The 27290-nt window shown below is 40.6% G+C and overlaps 1 protein-coding gene across 10 annotated transcripts in view; it reads right to left on the reverse strand.

Annotated features, from left to right (window-relative positions):
- LOC119943608 (putative leucine-rich repeat-containing protein DDB_G0290503) overlaps positions 1-27290 on the reverse strand; it is a 62096-nt gene that overhangs the window by 26300 nt on the left and 8506 nt on the right. For 4 of the 10 annotated variants that reach the window (XM_038764699.1, XM_038764704.1, XM_038764697.1 and 1 more), the window contains exons 2-15: positions 20768-20900; positions 17620-17766; positions 15610-15729; positions 14619-14783; positions 13705-13890; positions 10774-10896; positions 10311-10424; positions 8257-8578; positions 7700-7809; positions 7296-7404; positions 6602-6693; positions 5833-5983; positions 2348-2454; positions 417-549 (exon numbers count right to left, since the gene is read on the reverse strand). In XM_038764699.1, coding sequence (XP_038620627.1) covers positions 417-549; positions 2348-2454; positions 5833-5983; positions 6602-6693; positions 7296-7404; positions 7700-7809; positions 8257-8578; positions 10311-10424; positions 10774-10896; positions 13705-13890; positions 14619-14783; positions 15610-15729; positions 17620-17766; positions 20768-20884 — 1996 coding nt within the window. In that variant the 5' untranslated portion in view covers positions 20885-20900. The remainder of the gene's footprint in view (positions 1-416; positions 550-2347; positions 2455-5832; positions 5984-6601; positions 6694-7295; positions 7405-7699; positions 7810-8256; positions 8579-10310; positions 10425-10773; positions 10897-13704; positions 13891-14618; positions 14784-15609; positions 15730-17619; positions 17767-20767; positions 20901-27290) is intronic. The other 6 variants (XM_038764702.1, XM_038764701.1, XM_038764700.1 and 3 more) reach the window with 5 other exon arrangements.

Below are 27290 nucleotides of genomic sequence, written 5' to 3' on the forward strand. Positions count from 1 at the left end.
ATAAAATAAAATTTCCGAAATGCTACCTGCGATTTTTAATTAATAGCTTCAACTTGAAACAACTTTACCTGCCTACAGTGTAAAAATTTAGGTGCAGAACAGAAGGAATATTTCAATTTACTCTGAGATAAACTTAAAATACAATCCATAAATCTTACCACACAGAACAGTATATTTGACAGGGACAGGGACTGGAAGGGTACACGTGGCTAAACAGCAATTCTCTTGGTTTTTACACCAAAACTAGGCAGTTCATCAGCATGCACATACCTCAAAATGAAAGAAAACACAAATGCAAGCCAAACAAAATTCAAACGAATACAACAATACGCCACAAATAAACTGAAATTTTAAAATGATAATGGATACAGACTGCAGGCGTGCATGCTTCCATAAACTGCCTAGTGGTATCACACCTGCATTAGGGGATGTATACTCCGGCCACCAACCTCCCATATTTTCCCCTTCTGCTGTCTGTATGCCATTCACGTCTTCAAAGGTATCATTCAAATCTTCAAAGCACTGTTTCCTATCGAAATGATATTCTTGCTACATGTAAAACACAAAATAAAACATTACTGGCAAAATCTAGAAAGTTTAAGAATTACAATGTTTCTGAACTTTCTTTCCATAACAACTTCCATGTAACATAATTTCTTCCTGGACTGACCACTGAAGAATATTGTTAATGATGGGTTCCTAGAATTCCAGCACTGCTTCAATGGGCACAACAGACAAAATCTACACTGTTCATTAGATACAAGCATCCTACAGCGTATCCTCTGACTGACCACTCACCATCAGTAGCGTAACTTTCAAAAATGTTTTGAGTTTGAAGAGGACATTATTGTATATATGCACACATATACAAACACACAGACACCATGTATATGTGGAAAAATACTAATACCCTGAAAAGTGAAGATGCTTAAATCTGTGGAAAGTATTCATAGAAATACAAATCAGAAAACTAAAAAGAAAAACCAAGTCAGAATGAGTGTGATCAAGGTCTAAAACTATTCATGTCTAAGCAATGACTTTTAGTTGTTATTTCTACTGATTAAATTAATTTTGGGGTTTTTTATTTTTAATGGTATTTGTTAAGTGCTTACTATATGCTAGGCACTCTACTGAGTGTTGGGGTAGATTAGCATGGCATAGTGGACAAAGAACAGGCCTAGGAGTCAGAAGGTCAAGGGTTCTACTCCTGGCCCCCAGCACTTATCTGCTATGTGACTGTGTCACTTCACTTCTCTGTGCCTCGGTTACCTCATCTGTAAAATGGGGATCAAGAATGTGAGCCCCATGAGAGACAGGGAGTGTGTCCAACCCGATTTGCTTGCATCCATCCCAGCTCTTAGGACAGTGCTTGACACTTAGGTAAGCACTTAAATACCACAATTACTAATTTTTTTTAAAAAAGTCATAGTATTTGTTAAGTGTTTTTTGTCAGGCACTATATTAAGCGTTGGGGTAGACACAAGCTGATCAGAATGGACACGGTCCATGTCCCACGTGGGGCTCACAGTCCTAATCCCATTTTACAGATGAGCTAACCGAGGCACAGAGAAGTTAAGTGAATTAAGTGAGAAGTTAAGTTGCCCAAGATCACATAGCAAATGGCAGAGCTGGGAACTCAGGTTCTCTGACTCCCAAGCCCATACTCTTTGCATTAGGCCACGCTGCTTACCAGTTTTATGTCCCAGTTTTACAGCATTCTCATGAACAAAAGTCCACTGCACTGCAGCTCAGAAAATACAAGATGGCAAAAATAATAAGGAGCCAGGCTTTCCATGGGGAGTACAGAGAGAACCAAATGCCTTAAATCCAGGTAAGTACTTTTACAAGAATTTAAGTGGCAGTGTGTGGAAAGAATGCATCATTCCCATAACTTCTTTACACTGCCAAACTAACATGTTGGTCACTTACAATGTTTACAGCTCTTCCTAGGGGTAAGCCAGAGTAGGGTGGTCGGTGAGCATTGCCAGCAATTCGGCCACCCACAAGGACCACCACTACTCTGCACTCCTACAATATTTTAATGAAGCAAAAAGCTAATGGATAGGGGCCAAGTCAACGGCCTTGTAAGGACCCGTTGCTGTCCAAGAGGATTCAAGAGGAGAATTAAGAGAAGGATGGAAGGAATTTGCTTTCCTTTCTCTGAGCTCCTAAGGATACGCCCTCCGACAACACATAAGGGCTCCTTCGGTGCCCAGAACAAAGCCATTTCCTGAAAGGGTTTTAGTGATCTGGAAAAATGAATTCATCTCCCCAGAACTGACCAGTTTTGTTACCTTTTCCTCTGAAGACCCCAGTCTGCTATTTTATTAGTTCTCCTGGAACCCACCTGGAATTTTATTGTAGCCTGCTTTTTCTTTCTTCTGGTTTGATGAAGACTGCCACATTCTTCATCATCCCGCCTATCCTCGTCCACTTGCTGCCCTGAGACCAGAACTGGATCAGAGCAGCCAGGAAAGAACCAGTCATCCTCAATCAGTTTTGTGCCACAGGAAAAATAATGTATTTAAACAGCAAACACACACTAGGTTCTAGATCAGTGACAGACAAAGTATTTAAGAAGGACACAAAGGAAAAATGTTTACATTGTGATTTCCTCTAAAAGGAAGTTATTCTTCATAGTATTCAAGTCTGGTACTTAAAGGATGATTCTGCTTCTTTAGAAGTGTCTGAACAAACGTATATAAAGGAGTTTTCTATTTTGACTGAAGGCCAACAAAACTGTCCAATGACACCTCCATTCAATATGCAAAGATTAAAATAAGTCATAGGTTGAATAAAAGACATCTGTTAAAAATGCACTTTTTCAGCTGATCATATGCATTTTTATTAAATGACATGAATTCAGTCTTCATCTTTGAATTTTAGCTTAGGATAAAATGCTAGAGAACTAGAGGAAGTCACAACCAAGAAAGTTACACTGCAAACTGGCATCGAACAACCATCTTATTATATATTAATAATTTGATTCTTGGTAAAATACAGAATCATTGTAAATTACAAATATTGAATAATTCGGAATGTGCAAATTTAATAAGCATGTAACTCATTGTTAAACATGATTTTTCAGATTTAATAAGATACATTCCCATCTGTTTTGTGATATGACAAAATATTTCTGCAACAGGCTGGGCAACATATCTCATGCAAAGCAAATAAAAAGATCAGACTGCAAAAAAAAAAAAGAGGTTGCTCCATATTCCAAAAGCTACTACAATAGCCTTGAATTAAACTCATTCAATTTGAAATAAATTCCATCAATTTTAAGAAACAATTTTCATCCTCTCCATATTTATTAGTCATAAATTTAGCAGCAGATGTGCAAAATATCAAAGGACTGCTCACCACATTTGCTTACAGCGTTTATTTTCCCAACTATTAGATTGTAAGACTATGAGGTTAATATGGAGTCACTCAAAGGAATTAGGGAAAGGAGGCTAGATTGCTAGAACACATGCAGAAAAAGGAAATAAAAAGGAACAGCAAGTTGGAAGCAGCATTGCGATCCTATTGCTTAAATAAAACCCACCACCAATAGCTTTCATAATGTACTGTTGGTGATTTCCCCAGATTAATGTGACTGAGGAAATCATTAACAGTACATTGCATGCTGTTATGTCTCTAAGGAACCTGCATGCACAAAACTGATGGGAAACTGTGTTCTCATGGCTGACCAAATCGCAGTGTAGGGTAGGAGTGGAGGGGGAGAGGATGCTGACTACTTATCAGGTACAATAGCGAGAGGGGGGAAAAAAAAGAAAAGTCATGCTTAACCCAGGAGAAAGAGGTAATTTAAAGTTTAACTGGTCGCAGGTGATATTTCCTAATGCATATGGACTTGATTATAAAACAATATACTTCAGCGTAAACTAAGGCTAAACCAAATTAACTGATGTTGCAAAAACTTCTAGTTAATCATCACTACTCTAAGTCCATTCTTTGAACTTCTGATACTCAAATAAAAGAGGGGGGAAATCATACGATAGAGGAAAAAAAAACCTCATTTTGCTTTTGAGCTAATATTTAATGCCTAGCCATAAAAAAGTAGACAAATCTTAATTTTGCCTCAGTTGGGTGGGTAACTGAAATAAAAGCAGGAGAGCTGCCCAACTATTCACTTAATTTTATTCGAATTACAACTGGCCTGAGTTAGTTATAAAACCAATTTCAGTCTAGTTTAAAATTTAGTCTGAATTTATGAGACTTAATGGAAGACAATTTTACTGTATAATCAAACTGAATAAAATTCAGAAATAAAGATCTCCCATTAAAAGGCCTTTTGCTTTAACACTACTGAATTTTAATGTCAATATTTTTTTACAGGGCTCTCACACAACATATGTACAGTTTACCTTGCCTCAAACACTTACCTCCCCAACCCACTCAAGTTTTTCAATATTTTGACTGACTAGAATTAAGATTAAAGCCCTTAATAGCTGTGTTTTCTCTGGCTAGCATTAAATGACAAGTCTGTAGTTTGCTAGCACAAGCTACTTAACTGCTGAACAGATATCACTTTGAAAGGTTTTTACATATGTACACAAAAATAGGTCAAATTTTGAATATTTACATTGCTTTCTAATTGTGTAGTTATATTTGTGGTTCTTAATACAGTTATATTACAATCTCCCATCAGCAGCAGTATCTTGGAAGCAAACCACGCTATGGTTTTAGTCAACTTTTTCAGACCGTGGAAACCGGAATAACCAAGTTCAGCAAAAAGACTCCTTGCGAAGCATGCAAGAAACCTGCATTATCTATGCTAAGTAGATGTCAATCAATCAATCACATTTTTTGAGTGCTTACTGGGTGCACAGCACTGTACTCAGCCTTTGGGAGAGCACAGTAAAACAGAGTTAGTAGACACCTTCCCTGCCCATAAAGAGCTCACAGTCTAGACAGGGTGACAATCTAATTTGAATTAATAAGAGCCACAGTTACTTCATTCAAGAGAGTCAAAATAGTTCAAAATGGGAGTAAGGAATGTGCTTAAGGTAAATTTTTTAGCTTTAAAGTGAGAGCTCTGTAATGTCAGCATTAAAATCCAATAGGTCTGGAAGTGCATTTAAAGAATACCTTTATAATGGGGGGCAATAATTAACATTGATTATTTTAACCCAAAGCAAGTTATTACGGTGTTTTAGAATTTTAAAATATCTGGCTTCATCAGGGATGCCCCAATCCCCAGATATTCCTACTTATTTCCATTGATTTCTTAAAATAAATAAATAAATAAATGGTGCAGTGTCATGTTTGACCCCCTAACTCCTAACTTGGACTTAAAAGTTAACATTGTCTCAGGTTGCTAAAACTCACATCTTCATTATTTTGGATAGAAGGTAATGACAGAATTTGGGAATGTTTTTCCAACACTGTGTACTTATCTGAATACTCTGCCTTGCAGTATGAGAAGTGATTATGTGCCTGTACGTGGCAAAGTTTCCTTAACATGGAATTTTGAAAGAATGCAACCCCCATGTTTTAAGAGAATTAAATCTATTTCAACTACAAAACAATGAATTTTTTCCTATCCAGGGTATCTCTCAGCAGTGGACAGTAAAATAAATATAATTAATAATACAGCATAATGATGTACTTTAAAAATCAAATTATGTCCATTACAAAAACAGACAACTTCAAATATCCAACAAATGGTTGAATTAGTCAAAAAAAAGGTCTTCACTTCATCTTCACAAATCGCCTGACCACAAAGAGGTTGCATACCAATTCTACCTAAATTTTATGACCAGTAAAACTGGAGAATTTTGCCTAATAGACTATTTTCCAACTTGTATTTCAAATACTTCATTTCACCTTCAGGATCATGGTCTAGCTCAACGATTCTCATTGCTAGAGAAGATTTTTCCTCTCTGGCTTGGTCACGTGCTTCTTCTGACCCATGTCCCATCTCATGCCACTCTAAAAGCTGAGACTGAAATTCCTCAGCATTACCCGACTCACTAGCCTGGAAGAAAAGTTAAAACATTATTTCACAATAAGAACAAAAGTTTCATAACAACTTGGATCATTTCTTCTAAAATTCAATATTTGGTCAACAGAAAACTTTCCAGTTCTCTGGCAAAAAATCACAATGAAGTGACCAGTGAAGCCACTAATATTATATGTAGTTGCTGGCCACGTTATCAACACAATGGAGCCACTCAGATATATTAAATCCCTTTTCCAAGATTACGACTGACAATACTGTGCCTACTCAATCAATGGTGTTTGAATGCTTACTGTGTGCAGAATACTGTACTAAGCACTTGGAAGATTACAACACAAGAGAGTTGGCAAAATGTCCAAAAGTTATTAAGTATTATTAGTATCTCTAGAGTTTTTCAAACATATGAAGAGAATGGGCTAAACAAATATTTAATTTCAATTAATCCAAATGAATATATTTCAAACTTTCTACAGTGCAAACTCACTCCTTTTCATTTCAAAGGAGTTTAAATTTGTTTGCACTTAAAACCCAAATCACACCTCTATACAAAAAAAATTTCATTAACACCATCCAAAATATATTAAAAGGTAGATGAAAAAAAGATCTGTCACTTTGAAAATCCAAAGCACGTTCAACCTGGGAAGCTGCCCTCTTCGTAACCTGCTCAAGATCTGCCTGCAACTTTCTCTGCTGTTCTTCATACATCTCCAGTTTAGCCAGCAGCTCTTCTAAAAAGACATGTTAGTGTCAAAAGTCAGTTAATAATAAAGGGGTTAACAATAGCCAGAATAAGATTCAGATGAGTTGGGTGGGCTAACAAATAGTTTCCATGTTCCATCTCACTGAAAAATTTTCACTCAAATCAGTCTGGATCACTAGTTAAATAGCTAAATCATGTGAAGGTGCAATTTCTCTATCTAAATCCTAACTACATAAGCTTTTTCAAAGATGTGCCATCAGAGAATGAAAGGGGCAACTTTGATTTTTCCTTTCTCTTTAGACAATTTTTGGCCAGCATTTAATAGCTTGAGCCCAACTGAAATGGAACAGGGTAAACTTCACACTAAGATTGACACCAGATGTTATAAAGGAACTAACCTTTTTATTTTCAGGCTATTCAATTTTTCTCTATTCATTCATTCATTCAATCGTATTAATTGAGCACTTACTGTGTGCACAGCACTGTACTAAGCGCTTGGGAAGTACAAGTTGGCAACATACAGAGATGGTCTCTACCCAACAACAGGCTCACAGTCGCTACCAAATGATGGCATACTTATTACCGTCAATATTTTAGGAGCTAAACATCACCTAACAAAGTGGTAATTACCATTACGTGTTTTGAGGTCAACAAAGGCTTGAGCTTTTACTTCTAGTTTTTCCTCTAATTCTGACAGCCGGCTGGTTAGAGCAGACGCATCATCATTCTTCAATGACATCTGCAAATGGAAGCATGAATCAGTTTCAGGATTTTTTTTTCAAAATTGGATGAAAAAATAGATTCAAACCTAAAGATTATGAAACTTTTGAAAATTCATAATAGCCACAGTCCCTACAGTTGCCATTTAAACTTCTGATTATTTCCAGTACATGTACATAAACTGTTCATTTTTCTACAATAATTTATTTAGTAAACTCTTTATAATTTAAGGTAATTTTCCTCAATTCCTCTAACTCATATTTTCATTTGAATAATGTCATGAAAATACATATAAAATAAATTTAAAGTTATACCTTCTTTAGTTCATTTTCCAGTTGCTTTATGCGAGACTTAGACCATGCTTTAGTTCTAAGCAATCTTTCTTCAGATTTTCTAGCTTCTTCTATTTTCAAATTCACTTGGGCTAACAAAAATAATTGCAAAGCTTAATACCAATGTTAATAATACATCCACAAAAACTTCAATGATCCTGCAATTATTTGATGTTTCCATCTACAAAACATTTATTTAACAAAATTTCAATCTGTGAATAATTTCGAGAGAAATAACTAATTACTTCATTATAGAAGAAAGCCAGTTATTTGGACTAAATTGGACTTGGACTAAGAAGGATAACCTTGAAGATTGAAATTTTCTCTCAAGTACTTACCTAATTTGAATCTGTTAACTGAGTGTGTGTTTGGACATTTTACTTGGATTAATCACAGGTCTTGGTTTAGTTTTCAGGTAAAGGGAAGATAATTTGGGAACGAAATGTCTTTTAACATTATTGTACTCTACCAAAAGCTGCTTAGTACAGTACTTGGCACAAAGAAGGCAGTGACTGAATAGTAGCAATTTTGAATAGTACCTTCTAATTGTTTCATTTTTTCTTTATTAACACCATCTATTTCTGTGCCTTGCAAAGTAATACTTTGTCCACTATTTCTTGATTCTTCCACTTGTTTCTGAAGATGCTGCAGGGTTTGATCCTTCTCCTGAATTTCTATTTCATATTTCTCTATTACATTGTGGAGTTCAACATGATGTTTCTCTGCAACTTGCTTAAGTTCAAGGTCATGCTTTTCCAAAAGTTCTCTTAACTGGACTTTCATTATATGCCTATCAGCAAACATTTTAGACTCCAGGTCTTCTTTCTCTGACTGCAGCTGTCGTATGCTTTCACTAGTGTCCTACACAAAAGAAAATAACCTGTTTTGTTAATAAGGAATAAAGTACATTCATGATCGCAATTCTCTCACAAAAGTCACTGTTCATTTCCCCCACATAATAACATAGGTCTAAGGTCAGCCCCGGTGATTTTTTTCTACTATCAGAGTGAAATGACAAAGATAATTCCAATCCTACATCCTTAAGAGCTTGAGGTAACTAATGGTGTTCTGGAAGCTCTCTGTAGCAAACATTTCAAAGGAAACAAATGACAGTCAACCTGCAGCAATCTCTTCTGGAGAGAGTGCTAAGAAGAATTCAAGAGAAGGCAGGAAAAATGTTTCCGCTTACAAACACAGTAGGCTCTAGGGTGTCCAGTCATCCAGTTAGATAATGGACAGTCCATTTTGCAGCTAGTCTGTGCCCTGGGTAGCACAGATGCAGACATGAATGCCTCATATCTGCTATTTGATTTTTTAGCACCAAGCCACTTTCTTCTGTGGCTCCTGCTACCAAATTCCATCATTTAGATAAAAGTGCCAGAGTTAGCAGGGACCTGGCTTTCCCGGAAAGCAATGGCTCTGGAGCAAGTCTGGCAGGGGAAGCCAGTCAGGGTAACCTAAATAAATGGTCTGGTTTTGACTGAATTCAGCCAGAACCAGGTGAATCGTATGCCAGCACAACATGTGTGACGCCAAGGGCATCTTGGGATCTTTTTGGAGCATTGTCACTGGCCACCCTTGTGGACCTTCAATAAGCACTAGTGATACCACTGATGATCTTCACAGCTGGATACATTTATAATGTAAGACTTACAAAGAAACCTCTCTATGACTTTCCAATTTGAAGACACTGGCACCCTAGATTTATCCTGAAGCCATGCCACTTGGGACAGCTCGGAGAAAAATTCCAGGTGCACTTGGCCCACGCTAATAGTGGCAATAGTATTTATTACATGTTTACTGGGCATAAAGCTCTATTCTAAGCACAGGCCAAGAGCATACGGGTGGGAATTGGACAGTCTCTGATCTTCAAAGGGCTCATCATCTAAGAATAAAAGGTGGGGTAGGGGAGTGACACAGATATATAAAGTGAGATGAAGCAATAAAAACACTAAGACATCATAAGACAAAGATAGAGATCCAAAGACTAAAACAAACAGAAACAAAGTAAAAGCAGGTAGCACACTGAGGGTAGAGGAACTGAGGTTTGAGCTCTTGGAATCTCAGAGTCCAAAAGTCACAGCCACAGTGATGACCACTGCCATGATAACCACCATACCACACCCAATCCTCAAAATTTTATGTGGGCATCCCCCCGCTGTTTCTGTTCTTCTGAGCATGGTCAGCCAAGGCAGGTTGGGATCACGGACCAGGGATGGCGTGAAGGAGCATGGTGGCGAGGCAGTATGGCTGTCCAGTGGGTGAGAGGCTGGGTGACTGGGGACTGTAGCAAGATCCTGATCCAGCCACCCAAGCCACCAGAGTCCTTCACCCAAAGCTAAACAAGGGTTGCAAAACATTCAGATGCTCCTCTGAAGCATCCCAGCACCTGTTCCCCAGAAAATGAAGATTTTTCTGAGCTTGGCAGGAGAAGTCAAAGAAATCCTACCCTTTGAGAGAAATATGTGTCCTAACCCATTAAGATAAGAATTTTAAATCTAGCATACTTGAAAGATGTAAATTCTCCATGCCAAATTTTGCTGTGCCCTTAAATACGATGAGCTATTGGACATGTGTATATGTATATATTCACCTTTAGTTGTTTATCCTTGACATCTAGCTCCTTTTGCATCACGACAATCACCTGGGTCCTCCCCGAAAGCACTTCTTCTTTCTCATGCAGTTTCTGCTTAAGGGCCTTAAGCAACTAGGCAGGGCAATAAATGGTACATTTCACATAAGTAGAAATACAAATGTCACTTCTCCAAGACATACGATATTATATCCTAAATATTACCTATAGACTGTAAGTTTGTTGTGAGCAAGGACGAGTCTGCTAACTCTGTTGTATTGCACTTTCCCAAGCACTGTAGTCCAGTGCTCAATAAATACCACTGATTGATTGATAACCTTTAAGACTCAAGAGCACTGGATCTGATGGAGCTCGATCAGGAGACCCAATCTTGATTACTGTCCCATCCCCACACTGGAAGATGGTTTTGAGCAGGTCATTTAAATTCTTTATGTGCTAAGGTCAAGTGTGCAAAAGAACATACCTGGTCTAGATCAGCTCTGGCATCGGATTTTGCGGCTAGTCTAAACAGTTCAAGCTCATGTTTCTGAGCCTGTTCCATTAGCTCTTTCTCCTTTTCCTGGATAATACTCTGAAATACACGAATCTAAAACAAAAGAGAAGTAGAAAGCAGACATCTGAAAACACTCCATCACAAGGAATTGCTACAATTTTACAACTCCTCTCCTTCTGGTCTCACAATGGTCCACTGATTTGATTAAAATGTTACATTTTTAGTAAATTTCACACGCCGATATTTTACTAAACAAATTCTTATCTCAGAAATGAAGTGAAAAGAGGAAAAACACAGATATCATATGACAATTACACATTACTCAAGGTCTTCTAAAATACTTGACCCCTCTAGTCCAGTTTCTTACTTTTAAAAAAAACAAAACATAGTTTTGAGTATATTTCAAATAAGTGCAACCTGCACTGTGCAGCTGGGTCTGAAAACCAGAATCTTTATAGTCACTCATTCATTCATTCAGTCAGTCATTTATTGATCGCTTACTGTGTGCAGAGCACTGTACTAGGCGCTTGGAAAGTACAATTTGGCAACAGATAAAGACATTCCCTACCCAACAATGGTTTTATTTATTTGTACCGATGCCTCTCTTTTCCCCTCCTTTATTCATTCATTCATTCTATCGTATTTATTGAATGCTTACTGTATGCAGAGCACTGTACTAAGCTCCTGGAAAGGACAATTCAGCAACAAAGAGAGGCAATCCCTGCCCACAATGGGCTCACAGTCTAGAAGGGGGGAGACAGACATTAGAGACAGACATTAGAGAAACAGCGTGGCTCAGAAAAGAGCAGGGGCTTTGGAGTCAGAGGTCATGGGTTCAAGTCCCGGCTCTGCCAATTGTCAGCTGTGTGACTTTGGGCAAGTCATTTAACTTCTCTGTGCCTCAGTTACCTCATCTGTAAAATGGGGATTAAGACTGTGAGCCCCCCATGGGACAACCTGATCATTTTGTAACCTCCCCAGTGCTTACAACAGTGCTTTGCACATAGTAAGTGCTTAATAAATGCCATTATTATTATTATTATTATTATTATCAAAACAGGTAAACAGGCATCAGTAGCATTAATATAAATAGATAGAATTAGAGATATATATTCACATCAGAACAAGTAAAACAGGTATTAATATAAATATAATTATACATATGTACAAATATACACAAGTGCTGTGGGGCAGGGAGGGGGGTAGAGCAAAGGGAGCGAGTTAGGGTGATGGGAAGGAGAGGGGGAGCTGCGGAAAAGGGGGGGTTCAGTCTGGGAAGACCTCCTGGAGGAGGTGACCCTTCAGTAGGGCTTTGAAGGGAGGAAGAGAGCTAGTTTGGCGGATGTGTGGAGGGAGGGCATTCCAGGCCAGAGGTAAGACATGAGCCAGGGGTCGACAGCAGGACAGGCGAGAACGAGGCACAGCGAGGAGGTTAGCGGCAGAGGAGCGGGCGGGCTGAGCTGTAGAAGAGAAAAGGGAGGTGAGGTAGGAGCGGGAAGGGTGAGGTGGCAGTGGTTATCACTTAAAGTGTTGCGATTATTACCATTGTTATTATGGTTATTGTGCATGCATCTGTAATTTTATTTATAATAATAATGATAATGATGGTATTTGTTAAGTGCTAACTTTGTGCTAGGCACTTTTCTAAGCGCTAGGGTAGATACAGGCAAATCGAGTTGGACAAAGTCCCTGTCCCAAGTGGGGCTCTCAATCTCATCCCCACTCCACAGATGAGGTAACTGAGGCACAGAAAAGTGCAGTGATCTGCCCAAGATCACACAGCATCCCTTTGCTCTTCCCCAACAGACAGACTGACGGACGGATGGACTGACAGATGGGCATTTGGAAAGACAGACGGACAGACTGACGGACGGACAAATGGACGGGCTATCAAATGGACGGACAAGCAGACTGACAGATGGACGGACAGTCGAACAGACGGACGTACGGACAGACGGATGGACAGGCAGATAGGCAGATGGACATTCGGACAGACAGATGAACGGATGGACAGACGGACAGACAAGCAGACGGACAAATGGGCAGACGGACGGACATTCATATAGGCAGATGGATGGACGGACATTCATATGGGCAGACAGACGGATGGACGGACGGATGGACAGACAGACTAAGCCACACAGCTACTTTGTCAGAGGGGACTAGAGTTTCAGCATTTGAAAGCATAATTTAATACGTATCCAGTGCTTACAAGATCCTTTCAAGACATTAATGTGGGCTCTAACCAATTAAAGTAATAAACAATTCCACCACATGGCATGGAAAAATTTTTTTTTTGCAATTGTCAACTCAGTTTATCATGTATTCATGCATTTATTTTAATGGTAATTGTTAAGTGCTTACTATGCATTAAGCACGTACTAAGCCCTTGGGGAGAAACAAAATAATCAGGTTAGAATCTGGCACTTTCCCACTTAGGGCCCACAGTCTAAGTCAGAGGGAGGAAGATTTAATCCCCATTTTACAGGTGAGGTAACTGAGGCCCAGAAAAGTGAAGTGACTTGCCCAAGGTCACACAGCAAATAAGTGGCAGAGCTGGGATTAGAACCAAGGTCCTCTGACTCCCAGGCTTGTGCCCTTTCTACTAGGCCATGCTGCTTCTCTAAATAGTAGCTATTTATTACAAGATATTTTATTTATTAGATATTAGAGTATAAATGATAGATATTTACTATCTACTTTGTCCCACCACAGATTTTTCTACTCTTGTATACTGCCCCATCCACAGGCCATCAGCAGCTCTCCACAATGACCCAGACAAGTCTTTGAGCTACCCCTCTCCACTGTAAAGTTCAAGCCACCTTCCCCACTACACACTATTTCCCCCTCCATCACCAAAGTAATAAATTCTAAACTGACTTCTCTTTTTTGATTACCTACATTTTCACTGTACATAGCTTCTCTTTCCTGGAAATGTTCTCTCTCTTTAATGGTGCGTCCTTTAAGGTCTTCATTCTCTTCCTGGAGGAGACTGCACTTCTCTTCATTTTCTTCAACCTTCTTGGTTAGATTATGAACTAACTGTTCAAAATTCTGCAGGGAAGACTCCTTTACATTCAGCTGGCTCTTCGGAAGACAAAAATAACACAAAGACACATTGAAAACATCCCCAGCCCCCCGCACCAGAAATCAACTGTGCCTAGAACTAGATTTAGGGAACCCATTCTGAGAATTTTCCCAGAAAAAGTTGAAAGTCATTTATACCTAAAGATTTACAGAAAATGTTTGGATAAGTTAGCACAATGGAAAGCAACTTAAAAGAAGCATCAGAAGCACATGATGCACATGCCAGAGGGTGACACATCAAGCTAGCCTAGCCATTGCTTAGTCGCTTTTACCAATCCCAGGCAACTTCAGCTGCTGCTTCCTGGTTTCGGGCTGTGGTCCCTTCAGAATCCCATGCTTCCACTCACTGTCGCCCACCACTCTTCTCTCCCGTCCCACCCCCTACCCCCCTACTCCAAGAAAGGAGGCCTAGGAAGCATCTGAGGTCTTCAAAACAGCATCAGAGTTGTTTTTAACCTAGAAACTGCAGCAGCAGCAACTTATCTGCAACTGCAATTCCACCAGGTGCCTGGAACACGTCTGCCCTCCTCTGTGGGCCTCGCAATGCTTTCCTCCTTTAAATAAAATATCAGCGTGACAGGGGCAGTAGTATATTCACTGCTGGTATCCACCAACTGCAGAAGTCCCCAATGAAGAACCATTTCCGCAACCTTGGAGCTGACCTTTTCTTCTGTATTTGTAAGCAAAAATCGACATTCACCATGTGTCTCTGCCCAGCCTAAATTTACCTTCAAATCTTCAATGGGAGCAAATAAGCTAGCAAAATTTTCTGATCCATAGGCTAACTGCAACTCAACAATGTAGGCTTCTTTTTCAGCTAGTTTCCTATCCTTTAATGCAAGAATAGAATCCAAGTCCACGCCTCGTTGACGCTGGGTTTCCAAGTCTGCAATCTGGGAATAAAGTTGCACTTGAGTCCGAAACTGCACTAGAATCTGTACCACTAATCACTCAGGTACTCACCCCCACCCCCACGAGCACTTATAGTACACATCTTCATATTCAATTGTCCCCATTTCTTGCAATTGATTTTAATGTCCACCTCCCCAGCTAGACTGTAAGCTTTCTGAGGGCAGAAATTGTGACTACTTACTCTATCATACTCTACCAGACCCTTAGTACAAGCTCTGTACATAGTAAACACTCAATCCATAAGATTGATGGATTATGCTATCTTTTTTAATAAGTCCTAGATTTATACACCACTTGCCTCTGGCAGAGCAAAGGAGGCATAGTCCTCCAAACTCCTCAACCTTGATTCAAGATATATTCATAGGAACCGCCACTCTTTATTATCAGCAGACCCAGAGACAAGCAAAACACAGAGGACCTTGGACATGGTAGTGCGCACAAAGTACAGTAAGCTCATGTCATCACTTGACTCACTTTTTAAAGAAAAATCTCACATGGTTGGATGGTCTACAACTTCAGAACTGAAACCTAACAACACATTTCCCTCTGATACTTGCTGTGAGATCAGATGTCATAGCCCAGCCCCACGACTCGGCAATTTCTGGTGGAAAGGCTCTGAAGACTTCCATCACCACATCGAAAAATACGACTTGGAAGAACACCATGAATGAACTTGGCAAAAGTACTTCAATCACAGCTAATGCATCTGCTGTTTTAAAGTGCAAATCTTCTCGATCACCTTCTCCAGTTTAAGTGACTATAGTAAGCGATGAAATATAGAAAGTATATCATTACAATAACCTCTACCTTTTTTTGTAACTCTTCATTAATTTGGAGCTTTTGGGATTCCAATGCTTCAACTTTTTTCTTCAGTACTATAAGCTTTGCACGGTTTATAGCATTTTCATGGCCACCATTTTTAGATGCCTAAATGTAATCAGACAAGAATGTTTCTTATAGACAAACAATAGTCTCCAGACTCCACTATGACACAATAGCCTTTTCTATTGAAAGATAAGCTCTTTCTGACCCTATCTGAGGTACCAAGGCTGATGAATTTCTTTCCTCAAGGAAATTCTCTGCATTAAACTTTGGTCATTCTTTAAGTGTAATAGAAGGAAAACCGGAATCATTTGGAGTTGGAGGCACAGGATACTCTTCCGCTTATCAGAGCAGTAGTTTCCATCTAAAAGAATGGTTATGTTCAAGTATATGACGGACAGCATGAGATCCACAGATTAGTCTTTCATAGGGTTTAAAGTAGACCTCATCATTCTAAGATATGGGGTTTCAATTGTGCATTTGATAAATTATACTACATATGGCATCAAACCAAAAGGGCTTTAAGAATTAAGGTAAATCAGGAACACAGCTATCAAAATACTAGCTTGTGTTGTGTGACATTGTCGTATCCAAAAAACGTTTGGTCCTTTACCTGTCTCAGTTGGGAGCACTGGATCACAACAGTGAGAAGAGGCACAGGATGTTAAAACTGTGTGAAAATAAGCTTCCTGGAACTGAATATATTCAAAGTTTATGGTTATTTAGAATTATTCAAATTAAGTCTTGGTTGGAAAGATTATTTGGTTTTAGCCAAAACTCTTCACCAAATCGGTGAAGTACACCTCCAACCTAAATGAAAGGTTACTCTAAGTAGAAATTATTATTGCTATATTGTCCTCTCCCACGTGCTTAGTACAGTGCTCCACACACAGTAAGCACTCAATAAACATGATTGAATGAATTTTGTAGCACTAAATTCATCTGGGCGAATATGTGAGAGGTACACTGGCATAAGGAATTGTTTCCATTTGGTTTAATTTTATATTCCACACAGTAAAGGTAACTGCTAAAATTAGTATTTACAACAGACGCAAAAATCATGTCTTAAATATTACAACAAAATGGGCATATGTCCATCTCCTGCAAATAATTTTAAATTCCAATTAGCATCTTATTACAAAGAGTCTTCTTAGGGTATAGTCACCCTGGAAACAGAACTACAATCCTACTTAGCTTAGCAGTTCTGAAAATGTGAAAATGAACTTCAAGTCCTGCTTTCCTCAGTGGTAAGCCCAGCAATGGTTTTGAGAATTGGACTGGGAAGACAGCCTGGCCCAGTGGAAAGAGCACAGGATTAGAGTGACAGGAGACCCTGGTTTTAACTAGCTCCACCACTTACCTGCAGAGTGAACTTGGGCAAGTCATTTAACTTCTCTGTTCCTCAGTTTCCTCATCTGTAAAATGAGGATAAAATGCCTGTTCTACTTCCCTCAGACTATGTCCAAGCTGATTATCTTGCATCTACCTCAGGGCTTAGCACATAGTAAGGGCTTAATAAATGCCATCATTAACATTATTCACTGTTTTCAAAACACCATTCATGGTACAAGTACTTTTTCTGCCTGTTGATTTGGTAATGGAGAAGGGAACGCTTCTAAATTTTGCCTTTCCTTTAGAACAAATGTAACAATCAAACACCTTCCAAAACATCAACTATGTATATAATGAATGGCCCTGGATTCGGGCAAATCTTCCTGGAAGGTGAGAATTGTTTGTGTTAATTCCTCTTTATTCTTTACAGTACATTTGTAAATTAGTGCTTTTGTCACTGGAAAAATATTTGCCAGACTGTTCGTTTAAAGCACGCTTCGTTAAAATAGCCGGTACATGACTGTTAAATTAAAAATCTTCTAAATTTTGGCAGAAAGACAGAACAAAGTATTCAAATGTTGACATCATTTTCACTGTTTTTTTTTTAAATTCAAGAGATATGCCAAGGAACATTTATTACACTTTCAATCTTACTAAATTTACTTTTTCATCTTCAGCTTTCCATTCTGCTCCCGCAGGTCCTGGTAGTTGTTTCTTAAGTTCCGCCAGTTGAGTAGTCAGCAATAACACCTTGGCTTTGTTCTCCAGTTTTATTTTGGAAAGTTTAGAATCAAAACCTTCTTTTGCTGCCTATGCACATCAGAATCATTCAAATACAAGTAAATGTATTTTTAAAACACCCATTAACTACTTCACAAGCTTGATAAGAACGACAGCAACAAAAATTGTTCAAAGGGACCAACCTATCCTGGAAAACATACTTTATATGTACAAGTATATGGTCTAAAAGTGTACTACCCATGTATCATGACATATTGTCAACAATTACAAAAGCCTTAATCTATACCCACATCTTAATTCTTTAGCATCACCTCAAAAAGAACAATCATAGATCAAAAATATTGTGCTTGGCAGTTTACCATTCCATGGCGCCTACCACTAGAATGTTCGAGTTTCTTACCAAGGTCATAAAAGCTCCTGCTTGCTCTCTCCCTTTCTCGGCTCCTTCTCCTGGCCAACAGCTCCCTAGAGAGTTTGTTGCTTCTTGCTGCCTATGGCTCTCTCCCATTTGGCTGCTACCATATTTGAAGCTCGGTGTGTGACCCAGGGAAACCAGAGATGGCATACATGCACGTCTCTCTGTCTCTGTCATGTCTTGTCATGTCATCATGAGAAGCAGCATGGCTCAGTGGAAAGAGCACGGGCTTGAGAATCAGAGGTCATGGGTTCAAATCCCAGCTCTGCCAATTGTCAGCTGTGTAACTCTGGGCAAGTCACTTAACTTCTCTGTGCCTCACTTACCTCATCTGTAAAATGGGATGAAGATTGTGAGCCCCATGTGGGACAATCTGATCACCTTGTATCCTCCCCAGTGCTTAGAACAGTGCTTTGCACATAGCAAGCACTTAACAAATGCCATCATCATCATCAAGAGCCATAGAACAAAAAGTACGGTAGAGCAACACCTAAATGTAAGATAGAGTAATAATAATAATAATGGCATTTATTAAGCACTTACTATGTGCAAAGCACTGTTCTAAGCACTGGGGAGGATACAAGGTGATCAGATTGTCCCACATGGGGCTCACAGTCTTCATCCCCATTTTACAGATGAGGTAAGTGAGGCACAGAAAAGTTAAGTGACTTGCCCAAAGTCACACAGCTGACAATTGGCAGAGCTGGGATTCGAACCCATGACCCCTGGGAACTCGATTCCCTCATAGACCAAGGGACACTAACTCTAGTGCCTGAATTTTCCAGTGGTAGAATGCAACACGTAGCTCACAAAGACACACAACCCGCCCTCCCATATAAGACTTTTCTTTTTTAAAAAATCAAATAGTGTAAAGGAATAAGTAACTTTGAGGCTTTCAACTATGGAGTCCATTTATTCCAAATGATTATTAAAATTTTAAAAAAGCTCCACTGGAAAGACATGTGTAATAATAATAATAACAACAATAATGGTATTTGTTAAGCATTTACTATGTGCCAAGCACTGTTCTAAGCACTACGGTACATAAAAGGAAATCAGGTTGTCCCACATGGGGCTCACAGTCTTAATCCCCATTTTACAGATGAGGTAACCGAGGCTCAGAGAAGTTAAGTGGCTTGCCTAAGGTCACACAGCAGGCAAGTGGCGGAGCCAGGAATGGAACCCACAACCTCTGACTCCCAAACCCAGGCTCTTTCCACTGAGCCACGCTGCTTCCCAGGGAACAGCAGTCAGGGAGTAGGAGTAATGTAGGTTTCAGTCACATTCCTTTTAGTTAAATCTCTCCAGCTGAACACTCTTCTGCCTTATTGAATGGGACTCAACTTTTTATTCCCCTTCTCCCCAGCCTTATTCCCACTTAACAATTCTCCTCCCCTCTCCTGGCACCAACTTTTTTTTTTTTAAGAAAACCCTTATCTTTTCTACTTTCAGTCCCAACTTTCCTACTTTCACCAACAACGTGTGAAAAAAAAACCATTTCATTGGTTCCATGCCCTTTTATCCTGCCTTATAAACTCCACCAACCTCCACTTCCCCATATTCCTAACCACTACTGTCAATGTTGGCCAAGCTTTCCTCCTGAAGAAACTATAAACAAATACACGGTTCAGGCACTGAGCTACTATATTTCACTGGGCTAAAAACAAACAGGTAAGACCAAAAATGAAAGGACAACAAAGTAAATTTATAAGTACTGGTCTACCAGTTAATATCCTTTTAGTTACTAGCATCAAATTTTTTCAAATGTTTCTGTCATCTTACCCTGCTGGCTTTCATTTTACCTTAAGAAATTTTATTAGCACCTTCTTCATGAGTTTAGATATTAGCTTTGCTTTCTTTGCCTCATGGCCCAAATAATTCCACAAAACAATTAAGTGTGCGATCAAAGCTATGCAACTGACTAAAAAAATTATACTGGAACTAAATAGAACTTATGAATACACATCTGCTTAAATTAAAATACACTTAATGAAAAATGAATTTAAAATGCGAAGTCAAGAAGAAAGTATTCGTTATGACACAAAAGTCTAGCTGTTCACTGGTAAGAATCTGTTTCAATGATAGCTCCAAAATGTTTGAGTGAAACCCAGAAAAAAAGGACCAGTAATACTTTAAGAGGAAAAAAAATTACGCTGCCCCAAAGGAAACTGGTTCTATCCTCCTAAATATGGGTTAAGAATTAAGGGAGGGTCAATTGTCATGCTCATGCTCCCCCTTCAATCACGAGGGACAGGCCTGAACCCACAGTGACTCCCCCAGATAATCTGGTGGGGTCTCTTACCTTGACAGAAAACACTGTCAGTAAAATGCCAAGCACTTGCCTACCCCCATTCTGAGATGTCACTAACAGTACAGGAGCCAACAGGGCCTTCAAGGCTCTATACAGCCTTCCTTCTATGGTACTCATCCATTTTCTATTCTAATCAAAAGCATCTGTTCATTCCTGGGGAACATTTGCTGCCTGGGTGAAGCAGTTTTCAATTCTTGAAGGCAAAAATAATTCAGCAGGATCAGGGCATCTGCCAAATGTCATCACAACTTTCTGACACTGAACACCCAGGAACAGGCACAACTGGGAAAGTCAATTCTCCTTCCGAGTTTACTAACCATTATTTCGATATACACAAATGATACCTTTAGTTGTTGGTCTCTCTCATGAAGTTCGGCATCTTTCTCTTTGATAAATTGCTTAAGTTGTGTTACCAGCACTTTACTTTGCGCTAGCTGTTCATTTGCATCTGCCATGGTCATCAAAGCATCAAGGACCCTGTCGATATGAAGAACAATTTTAGAGAAAAAAGTGGTGAAGGTGTTAGTGGCTTTGCAAGGATATAGTCACATTCTACCCACTGTAAGAACTGTTTTAAATTCACCCGTCATAGTAAGTTTTCAAATGGTTTATCAGGAGGCCCACCAACAGCCCAGATTTTCCAAGAACAAAGCCTAAGTGTCAGATCTTTACTTTCTAACCATCTTTAAATTTTACTTTTTAGGCAATGTGAACAAATGGTAGCGTTGTTCTTTGGTTTGAAGATGATATTCCTGATGGAGAATCTTTTTCAAACTTGCTTATAAAAATATAGTAGTGCATCTTTTCTGGCCCCTTGCTATTTGGGTGAGCATTGCTCAGAAATCAGTGGTTACGAAGGGAACGTTAAATCCTGCCCCCAGCCAGGACACTTGCTTGGGTTGATGTTTTGGCACTGAGCCATCGGCACTCAGTCTCCTCCACCCTTAGCCTCCATATGTCTGTGGCACTCATTTTTTTTATTAAGCATTTATTATGTGTCAGGAACTGTACTAAGCGCTGGTAGTCAGGTTGGACACAGGCCATGTCCCACATGGGGCTCACACTCTGAGGAAAGGGCCCCAGGATGGTGCCAGTACAGCTTAATCTGAGGGGGAAAATCGAGGCCACTTAAAAGAAACACGTGGGAATTCCAGGAAAGGAAATGTGTTTAAAGAGAAGCATCAACAAAACCTGAGAACATAAAATTTGAAGACAAATTTGAGGGAAATATAGCAGATCAAACAATCAATGGTATTACTTAGCATTCACTATGTACAGATCATTCTGCTGAGCACTTGAGAAAGTACAGTACAACAGGCTTGGTTGACCTGATCCCTGCCCACAAGAATCTCACAATCTACAAGATCCGTGGTATTTTATTGGACAACCATCAGAGAGTCCAAAGGAGGCAAGACGAAAACAAGGAATACAAGACATATAGCAAGGATGATTGATTTCTAAAAAATTACACTTCAGTTTTGCATTTTAAAAATCACTTCAACAATGAAAATGATGCAGAAGCAGCATGGCTCAGGGGAAAGAGCCTGGGCTTGGGAGTCAGAGGTCGGGGTTTCAAATCCCACCTCCGCCGCTTGTCAGCTGTGTGACTTTGGGCAAGTACCTTCACTTCTCTGGGCCTCAGTTATCTCATCTGTAAAATGGGGTTTAAGATTGTGAGCCCCACGTGGGGCAAACTGATCACCTTGTATCCTCCCCAGCGCTTAGAGCAGTGCTTTGCACATAGTAAGCACTTAACAAATACCAAAATTATTATTATTGTTATTATTATTATAGAGATTTCAGGAAAGGAGAGTGGCGAAAGAGTACACGCTAACAAAAGATGATATAAAAATATGGGGAAGTGCTCAATAACTTGCTGAGGCAAAAAAAGTAGATTTTGAGATGAAGTATTTACAGTAAATGAGGAGCCTCTGGAATGGTAGTTATTCCAGCTACTCCAGCTTTGCACCATATCACTGGTCAAAAGTAACGCATATTTATATTGCTTTAGTGGGGGGTCCAGGATGAGGGCCTTTTCAGATTTAGAACCTATCTAGAAAGCAGAGCTATCTGAAATGATAGCCCTTTTTCCTCTCCTCCTCCCTATTCCTCCAGCCCTACCTCCTTCCCCTCCCCACAGCACTTGCATGTATTTGTACAGATTTATTACTCTATTCGTTTTACTTGTACATATTTAGTGTTCTATTTCTTTTGTTAATGATGTGCGTACTTCCCAAGCGCTTAGTACAGTGTTCTGCACACAGTAAGCGCTCAATAAATACAATGTAATGAATGAAAGAACATGGCTATAATTCTATTTGTTCTGATGATTTTGACACCTGTCTACATGTTTTGTTTTGTTGTCTGTCTCCCCCTTCTAGACTGTGAGCCCGATGTTGGGTAGGGACCGTCTCTATATGTTGCCGACTTGTACTTCCCAATCACTTAGTACAGTGTTCTGCACACAGTAAGCGCTCAATAAATACAATTGAATGAATTAATGAATCTCCTTTTTGCTAACAAGGTAACTGAGGCCCAATGAAGTGACTTGCCCAAGGTCACAAAGCAGACAAGTGGTGAAGCCAGAATTAGAACCCAGGTCCTTCTGACTCCCAGGCCCGTCCTCTATCCACTAGGCCACACTGCTTCTCATTGAAAAACAACTGGTAAGGAGAAGAGGTGCAGCACACTCTGTGGTCACAGAGCAGAATCTTTCTGAGATAATTATAATGATGGCATTTGTTCAGCGCTTACTATGTGCCAAGCACTGTTCTAAGTGCTGTGGTAGGTACAAGGTAATCAGGTTGTCCCATGTGAGGCTCACAGACTTAATCCCCATTTTGCAGATGAGGGAACTGAGGCCCAGAGAAGTGAAGTGACTTGCCCAAAGTCACACAGCAGACAAATGGTGGAGCAGGGATTAGAACCCATGACCTCTGACTCCCAAGCCCGTGCTCTTTCCACTGAGCCATGCTGCCTACCTTGGCAGCAGCAGCAACAGACACCATAATACTATCACCCTACTACAAAGGCACCATTGGGAATGATATTCAGATTGGTTTAAGAAGGACTTGGGTTAGTGGCTTTTTCTATTTTCCACAGGCTGAGAGAAAAATGTCTTGGAGAATATCAGAATCTCAATGAGAAAGAACTTGAAATGGGACCAAAAACTACTTACAGCTGGATTGTGAGCCTCACATGAGATAGAGATGCCTGCTCTGGTTATTTTGCATGTACCCCAGGGTTCAATGCAGTGCTTTAGCATAGAATTACTACTTAATACCAAAATAAATGGCTTATTTATAAATAAATGATTTATTTATATTAATGTCTATCCCCCACTCTAGACTGTATGCTTGTTGTGGACAGGGAATGGGCCTGCCAACTTTGTTGAATTGTACTCTCCCATGTTCTTAGTACAATGCTCTTCACATAGTAAATGCTCAATTAATAGTATTGACTGATCGATCAGACACGACAGAATTGATAAACAGAAAAGCTAGTTTTATTGAGTGAACCTGAGAGGTATATACAATAGATGGAATTTACTAAGTGCTTACTATGTGCAGAGCACTGTATTAAGCGCTTGGGAGAGTACCCTACTGTAAGTTGGTAGACACAGTCTCTGTCCTCAGACCCGACTACTGGCAGTTCCAGGCGGAGACGCTCAGGGCCAACACAGTGATCGACAGGCTGAATGCGGAGCTGCATGAAATGTGCATGGGGGCGGTGGGCAATGGCAACTTGCCATCCCACTGCACCTGGGCCACAGCAAGCACAGCCGGGAGGACCCATTCCCTCCACTCCTGAGGTCCCCACCAGCACCCTACCAGCCCACGTTTGGCTGCCGGAAGAGCAACGAGTGCACTGGAGGATAGGGGTGGCCCCCCAAACTGAGAAACCCTTCTGAGCACCAGTGACCGTAGCCACCAACCTCTCCCCGTCCCCAGCCCGAGGCCTCCCTGGGAGCACCAGGCTGCTGTTCAAGGTGGAATTGGTGATGCGGGATGAGGGCTGCCCGAGGGTCATCTGTTCATCCGGCACGAGCACTCACCCAACAGCCTCTACCAGGACATGGACCAGGATGGCCAGATCCTTTTGGACGAGGTGGGTGGCCTGGGAGTGGGCAGGCCAGCCCACATATCTCTTATTATAACGTCACAGTTATAACTGAAGATTGATCATTCACGGTTCCAGTCTACCCAAGTGGCTTGGCACCTTCCAGCTGGGTCTTCACTATGTCTTTCCTTGTCCACCGTGACCTCTTGCTCCCGTCCTCTTCATAAGGACAGACTACAGCTCTCCCCATTTTCAAAGTCCTTCTGAAAACACAACTTTATTTTTTCTCATGGTATCTGTTAATCACTTACTATGTGCCAGGCATTGTACTAAGTGATGGGGTTGATTCGAGATAATCAGGTTGGACACAGTCCCTGTCCTATAAGGGACTCACAGTCTTAATCCCCATTTTACAGATGAGGTAACTCAGGCCCAGTGAGGTGACTTGTCCAAGGTCACACAGCAGACAAGTGGCAGGGCTGGGATTAGAACCCAGGTCCTCTGACTCCCAGGCCCATGCTCTATCCATTAGGCCACACTGTTTCTAGACTGTTTCAGTACACCTTTCTTGATTAACCTCTCATCTCCCCACCTAGTATCACCAACTGCCATTGTATGACACTAAAAATTTAAAGTACCCAAAACTCCCCTCACCTCCAAAGCATTTACGGACGTATCTTAGATACTTTATTATTTCCTCCTGCCAGTAATTTGTCAGTATGTGTCTTCCCTGTTAGACTGACAACTCCTTGAGGGCAGGGAGCAAGAGGGGTTTTTTCAATATAGAATAGGGGAGATAATAATAATAATAATAATGGCATTTATTAAGTGCTGACTATGTGTAAAGCACTGTTCTAAGCGCTGGGGAGGTTACAAGGTGATCAGGGGGCTCACAGCAAAGCACTGTTCTAAGCACTGGGGAGGTTACAAGGTGATCAGGCTGTCCCACAGGGGGCTCACAGTCTTCATCCCCATTTTCCAGATGAGGTAACTGAGGCCCAGAGAAGTGAAGTGACTTGCCCAAAGTCACATAGCTGACTGTTGGTGGAGCCAGGATTTGAACTCATGACCTCTGACTCCAAAGCCAGTGCTCTTTCCACTGAGCCACACTGCTTCTCTATGTAAGGAGCTATCAAAGAGTGAGCAGTTAATGATGGTGGCCAGGTGGGTTGCAAGTGTTTTTAGTGGTGAAAAGGAATGAGGTCAGGGACACAAGTAGAGTTGGGTATATTTTGAACATGAGCGGGAGATCTCTCAAGAAATGACTGAGAATGATGAGGAGGAGGGAAGGAATTGGAGAGGTAAGGAGAAGACTTTGGGAACCTCATACCTGATGGTTTTGATTTTGTAAATGAAGTATTCAGCACTTAGAACAGTGCTTTGCACATAGTAAGCACTTAATAAATGCCATCATTATTGTTTAGCAGGATCATCAAGGGTAAGAGAGGTCATTAGGGACACTGGGAACTTCAGGAAGGAGCTTAGGATCTGAATAATGCGTGGGGACAATGGGCATGGAAGTCAGTGAGGGATAAGTAAAGTTGCTGAACAAAATAGATGAGTTGGAACAAGCAAGGATCAATATGAAGTGGCTGTAGTTGGCCTGGTGCCAGTATATCCACCAACAATTCTCCATAGCATGAGTATTTTGTGTGGTGATCTGGGGTAGGTAGTGTGAGATCAATGAAGAACCTGGGGTGAGAGGGTAAGAGTTCAGGGAAGAGGATAGGGGTGAAGGCATGGATATGGAAAGATTACGTTGGGAGTCCAAGTAGTGTATGATGGTCTGGGCTGCGTAATAATAATGATGGCATTTGTTAAGTGTTTACTATGTGCAAAGCACTGTTCTAAGTGCTGCGGAGGATATAAGGTGATCAGGTTGCCTCTCGTGGGCCTCACAGTCTTAATCCCCATTTTACAGATGAGGTAACTGGGGCACAAAGAAGTTAAGTGACTTGCCCAAAGTCACACAGCTGACTATTGGCAGAGCCGAAATTTGAACCCATGACCTCTGACTCCCAAGCCCATGCTCTTTCCACTAAGCCATGATGCTTCTCTAGAAATTGAGGTTTCTAATAATGATAATAATAATAATATTTGTGGTATTTCTTAAGCACTTACTATGTGCCAGGTACTGTAATAAGCACTGGGGTGGATACAAGCAAATCAGATTGGACACAGACCCTGTCCCACATGGGGCTCACAGTCTCAATCCCCATTTTACAGATGAGGTAACTGAGGCCCAGAGAAGTGAGGCATAAACAAAAACTCCTCACTATTGGCTTCAAAGCTCTCCATCACCTTGCCCCCTCCTACCTCACCTCCCTTCTCTCCTTCTACAGCCCTGCCTGCACATTCCACTCCTCTGCCGCTAACCTCCTCACTGTGCCTCGTTCTCGCCTGTCCCACCGTCGACCCCGGGCCCACATCCTACCTCCGGCCTGGAATGCCCTCCCTCCTCACCCTCCTCTCATCTGCCAAACTAGCTCACTTCCCCCCTTCAAAGCCCTACTGAAAGCTCACCTCCTACAGAAGGCCTTCCCAGACTGAGCCCCCACCCTTTTCCACTGCTCCTCCTCCACTCCCCATCTCCCCTACTCCCTCCCTCTGCTCTACCCATCTCCCCGCCCCACAGCACTAGTTAAATGTGTGAAGCATTGTTCTAAGTGCTGGGGCAGAGTCAAGTTTAATTAGGTTGGACACAGTCCCTGTCCCAGATGGGGCTTGCAGTCTAAGTGTTTTTCTCTCTCCCATTCTTTCTTCTTCCCCTGCCTACTCCAATGACCTCCCAGGATCCCACATCATTAA

Source organism: Tachyglossus aculeatus, chromosome 22, assembly GCF_015852505.1.
Source record: "Tachyglossus aculeatus isolate mTacAcu1 chromosome 22, mTacAcu1.pri, whole genome shotgun sequence".
Lineage (NCBI taxonomy): Eukaryota > Metazoa > Chordata > Mammalia > Monotremata > Tachyglossidae > Tachyglossus > Tachyglossus aculeatus.